We start from the raw sequence: 5,826 nt of genomic DNA, 5'->3' as shown, positions 1-5,826 counted from the left end.
AAATAAAAGTTATCATCAGTTCAGCAAGTGATAGTATAGAAACAAATTCAGTGCTGAATGTTAAAAAAAAAAACTAAAAAAAACCATAGTCAAAATATAAAATAATTCAACAAAAATGTCAATATCCACTAGCAATTGCAACCTTTTGGATATAAAAAAGAAGATGTGGTATGATTGCCAATGAGACAACTCGCCACAAGAGACCAAATGGCACAGAAATTAACAACTATAGGTCACCGTACGGCCCTCAACAATGAGCAAAGCCCACATCGCATTGTCAGCTATGAAAGGCACCGAAATAACAAATTTAAAAACAATTCAATCGAGAAAACTAACAAATAAATGAACGAAAAACAAATAATAGTTTCCGCGGGGGGAGAATGGTAATGATCCAAAATTTCCCTCGGAGTAAAAAAGACTATATAACACCGGCTCTGTTCGTTACTCTGATTGTCGGCCTTATTGAATTGGTATAGAATTTCATACGTTACACGATTTAAGTTCACCAAAGGCCATTTGTGACGACTGGTATATATATTCATTATATTATTTCCGCTTTTATAAAGATATATATATTTATGTATCAAATTAATGAGACTTTATACAGATTACTGACAATCCATATCTTTATAAAAAATCAATATGAATACATGTAAAGGTAAAACAGGATTTCTAGAACCATAAACAGAGAGAAACATCTTCCTGTCAACAACAGACCACATAACGCCACGCCCTCCTGTTTCCATTGTTTCGAGAACTCGTTTATACAGAACAGGGAAAATACTTGTGTATGATATCATAGTTTACGTGGTCCTGTCTGACGTTTACCACACATGTATGTTGCTAGTATATAATATATACTTATGTCGACTCTTTTGGATAATTTCACAGAAAAATTTACATCTGATTTAAAAAATAACGTTTTTGCGACATCTGATGCGACGCCTTTTAAAGATGAAAATAAAAATGCCAAATGTGACGGATCCTGTGTTGTTATTATCTTGGTGGTAGTAGTGGCTTTCTCCACCATTATATTACTGTTAGCGTAAGTACAAAAAATATAACGGATCCTGTGTTGTTAATTTTGGTGACAGTAGTGGCTTTCTCCACCAGTATAATACTGTTAGCGTAAGTACAACAAATGTGACGGATCCTGTGTTGTTAATTTTGGTGGCAGTAGTGGCTTTCTCCATCATTATATTGCTGTTAGCGTAAGTACAACAAATGTGACGGATCCTGTATTGTTAATTTTGGTGGCAGTATTGGCTTTATCCATCATTATATTGCTGTTAGCGTAAGTACAACAAATGTAACGGATCCTGTGTTATTACCTTGGTGTCAGTAGTGGCTTTCTCCGCCATTATATTGCTGTTAGCGTAAGTACAACAAATGTAACGGATCCTGTGTTATTACCTTGGTGGCAGTAGTGGCTTTCTCCACCATTATATTGCTGTTAGCGTAAGTACAACAAATGTGACGGATCCTGTGTTGTTAATTTTGGTGGCAGTAGTGGCTTTCTCCATCATTATATTGCTGTTAGCGTAAGTACAACAAATGTGACAGATCCTGTTTTGTTAATTTTGGTGGCAGTAGCGGTCTTCTTCACCATCATATTGCTGTTAGCGTAAGTACAACACATGTAACAAGTTTAGATGCATTTTCTTTCAGCGGTCTAATTTTACCGTTGCATTTTCTTCAACATGGGCATTGACTTTTTTCGCTTATTTTACGATCACGTAAACTGGGATAGGCACTCATTTTTTTACCACCAGTTTTAAATGCTATTTCGTTTAAGCTCTACTTTAATCAATCAAACATCCTTCAAAACAGGAATGCTGTTAATGAATGTTCGTTTTGAGATTTTTTTCTAAAATGATTCAGCTCTCATAGATTGACCCCCAATAATCTTAATTGAAGTGTTGCTAAATTTCTGTGAGTAGTGATGATAGAAAGGATTTGACTTGTAAGGGATATGAAAGGGTTTCTACCTTCCACCATCTAATCCTTTCCTTTATATTTCTCAAACGTTAGTCTCTTTATTTGATTTAGTATGTTATGATTTTCATTCAGTGGCAAATACTACATTCTTTTGAATGAAGTTTACAAGCTACTTCTTAAAGTTTCGCCATCTTGCACTACACCAAATGATCGTTATAATTCTTTACTGAATTAGCAAAATTGTAATAAAGACTATGAATTCACTTGCATGACTATTTGCTTAAAAAAATCAGGCTTTAAATTATTCAAATATCCATTTTTCTTCATATTTATTTTTCAGTTTTCAACCTTGAAACGAATATAGTATTACGTAGTACCTAAAATAGTAACACCAATTTTTACATTTAACATCCCCACTCCGACAGAACATTGTTGCGTTCATTGAAACACACAGAACAACCAAACGGACAAATCTTTATAACCGTTTACGCGGGTTTTGCTGACGGAAGTGAAATGTCCAAGATATGATAATATTTCGATACTCCAGTCATCCCATTATATTCGGAAATGTATTCAACAGGTTAATACTTCTTGTGACATGAAAAGGGGTCTTGACTGTGCATTATCATTAATACGAAATTGACAAAAAAAAAACAAGCTCATTAAAATATACTATTTATTATGACTTTGATAGACAACAATACTAGTATGTTAGGGAAAAAACTTGGCAGGCATCCTCGCCCTTCTCTTTTTTCAGAAAACCCGAATCCGCTAGTCCGCTTCTTAATAAATGCCGATTCATTGAAATATCTCTTTTAAGAAATATGAAATCAAAATTCTTTTAAATTCAAAATGTAATCATGATTATTGAAATATCGCTTGCATCATTCTACTATTTAAAGATGATGAACACCTTAGTTTATGGTACCTTAGACATTTGATACATTTGTATTAATAATAAATAAATAAATGATAGTTTTCCACGATCTTGTTAAATTCAGATTTTATGATCACGATTTGATACAATACCAATAGTTATACAAAACTGTTTCCTTTGAAATTTTACAAGTAATGAACACGAAGTCACGTTATTACATTATAGGTATATATTGTATTTATATTTTCAGATGTATATTTAGAACCAAGCCTAGAGACGATAAAGATTCTGACAAGGTAGCTACTAATGAATTGATTTGACAAATTTATATAACGCTTATCCAAGCTAGATATAGAAACACGACAATAGACACAGAAAAGCTGTCAATAATACTTGGCCACACAAAGTCACATATCGTGTTTATAAATTTCCAATAAACTCCGCTAAACCTTATAGGTCTTTAACTTCATCGGGCAAAGTTGATCTTTAACATTAGTTAGGGTTCTGTAAATGTTGTTTTCCTTTTTGTTTTGCGTTTTAAAGGGTTGGTAGCCTTTTCTTTATTCACCAACGTTTATAATGTTGATTTAAAAAAAAAAAGGTCTGGCGGGTATCTGTTGAAGAATATTCACAAAAAACACATGCCTCGAACGAACAGGATTAAGGTGAAGGTAATTCCAAAAACACTTGTCTCGAACGTACAAGTTGAAGGGGAAGGTTATTAGAAAACACATGTCTCAAACGTACAAGATAAAGGTGAAGGTTATTTAAAAAAACACATGTCTCGAAAGTACAGGATGAAGATTAAGGTTATTACAAAAACGTGTCTCAAACGTACAAGATAAAGGTGTCTCGAACGTACAAAATAAAGGTGAAGGTTATGAAAAAAAAACATGTCTCGAACGTACAAGATGAAGGTTAAAAAATAAAAAAAACACATGTCTCGAACGTACAAAATAAAGGTGAAAGGTTATTAAAAAAACACATCTCTCTAACATACATGATAAACGTCAAGGTTATTAAAAAACACATGTCTCGAACGTACAAGATAAAGGTGAAGGTTATTAAAAAACACATGTTTCGAACGTACAAGATAAAGGTGAAGGTTATTAAAAAAACACATGTCTCGAACGTACAAGATAAAGGTAAAGGTTATTTAAAAAACACATGTCTCGAACGTACAGAATGAAGGTGAAGGTTATTAAAAAAACACATGTCTAGAAGGTACAGGATGAAGGTGAAGGTTATTAAAAAAACGCATGTCTAGAAGGTACAGGATGAAGGTGAAGGTTATTAAAAAAAACATATGTCTCGAACGTACAGGGCGAAGGTGAAGATAATTCCAAAAAAAACATGTCTAGAAGGTACAGGATGAAGTGATGCCTGAAAAAGTGTTGTGCGAACAGAAATAAAGTTTTACTTTGTTTAAAACTTTTATTATTTTTTTATCTCATAGAAGGTAGAAAATTATTTCTATATCAAGAGTTTGAGTTGTGATTTTATTGTTTACTTCAAGAAGAAACAAATACCCGTGCAATTATGAACATATATACTAGCTAACTTATATCCGAATGTAACAGTTGGTCGTTGAAAAGAAAATGTTTTTCCCGGACAAACGTTTAGCAAGACTATCCCCGAAAGAAGTAATCCAAACATTAAAAAAAACAAAATGGCACAAAACGACCTAGAAAATTTCAACAAAAACGACACAAACCCCTTTATACAAAACCAAAGGTGAAAGCGATTGCCCCTGAATGATAAAAAGTTCCTGTTCCACTAGTGGCACACGTCGTGGTCGCATGACAAAAATAAATGGGGGTCACACTCGAGGAAAAAGAGGAGAGGATTTTGCCTATAAAAGAAACATATCTGCAGTCATCAGACATCTGTAAAACAGATATATGCCAAAATTGTCAACAAAAGATGACGTCTGCAATCTGAAGAATGATGACTCTCTTTACGAATCGGAATCTTTGATTTGATACATCATTTTTGCAGAACCCATCTCACATCAAGGAAATCTTGATACAAAGAGCAAGCCCTAAATTATTTTATTAACTGAGAGATATATATGTATACACTACATTTATGCATACGCTGCTGTAATGTTGCTGGAGGTACCGATATACGAGTAATCGATATAAGTATGATTGATGCATCTAGAATATTGTTAAGTGTCCGCTTCTTTCTAGCGACCTTTCAACTGCGTTCAAATGACTTGGAACTTAGTGGGACAGACATTTGTAATTTTGGGAATTCCAACTCTATAAAAACTTTAATTATTAACAACGAACAATTGATTCAATGTGTGATTTGAACTCTGTCGGAACTTTGAAGATATCTTACTTAACTTGAAAACACTTTTTTTTTCAGGATGAAACTAGTGCCACCAATATACCACACAGTACACAAAGCAGTTTTAATGAAAAATATACTGTTGCCTATGTTGTGTCTGAAAAACAGAAAGAAGTGAAAATTACATAAACATCTAAATATGTATTATTGATATACACGGATGATCCACAACTAAGTTATACTTGAGTATATACACTGTTCTCAGATGACATTCTCATATTGAAAACCAATAAAGGTGAAATGGGTTGATGAAACCACATTATTTATTACAATGTTAAAGAACTTTTACTCATGAATTTTTCGGAGTTGTAGAAAAGATAGCATATGCATAACACATAGCTGAGAGGGTGATAGAGCAGAAAAATAATTTTCCCCGAGAAAACATTGTTAACCGCGGCGAAGCAAAGGTTGACAATGCTTTTTTGAGTGGTACCAATATGTTTTATCACCCTCTCAGCTATGTGTTATTTATTTTTTTTTATACTGAATGTCCTATCATTATTGTCTTTTACAGATGAATTTTATTTAAAAGTATGTTCTATGACGTCACGTACTTGTAACACAGTTACGGGTATTACAAAAATCAACAGAAGTGAAGCAAGATGCTTTATTTGTTTATTTTGACAGTCAAATAATAAAATCTGAGTCAAAACTTA

The 5,826-nt window shown here is 33.2% G+C and overlaps 1 protein-coding gene across 1 annotated transcript; it reads left to right on the top strand.

Moving 5' to 3' along the window:
• Positions 1–590: 590 nt before the first annotated feature.
• LOC139515747 (uncharacterized) lies at positions 591–5,826 on the top strand. The gene is made up of 3 exons (XM_071305428.1): positions 591–1,045; positions 3,066–3,111; positions 5,189–5,826. The coding sequence occupies exons 1-3, from the start codon at positions 864–866 to the stop codon at positions 5,297–5,299; spliced, it is 339 nt and encodes a 112-aa protein (XP_071161529.1). The 5' UTR covers positions 591–863; the 3' UTR covers positions 5,300–5,826.

This window comes from Mytilus edulis, chromosome 3 (genome assembly GCF_963676685.1).
Source record: "Mytilus edulis chromosome 3, xbMytEdul2.2, whole genome shotgun sequence".
Lineage (NCBI taxonomy): Eukaryota > Metazoa > Mollusca > Bivalvia > Mytilida > Mytilidae > Mytilus > Mytilus edulis.
The sequence above is the reverse complement of the archived record's forward strand: the minus strand, read 5'-3'. Positions and strand labels throughout refer to the sequence as shown.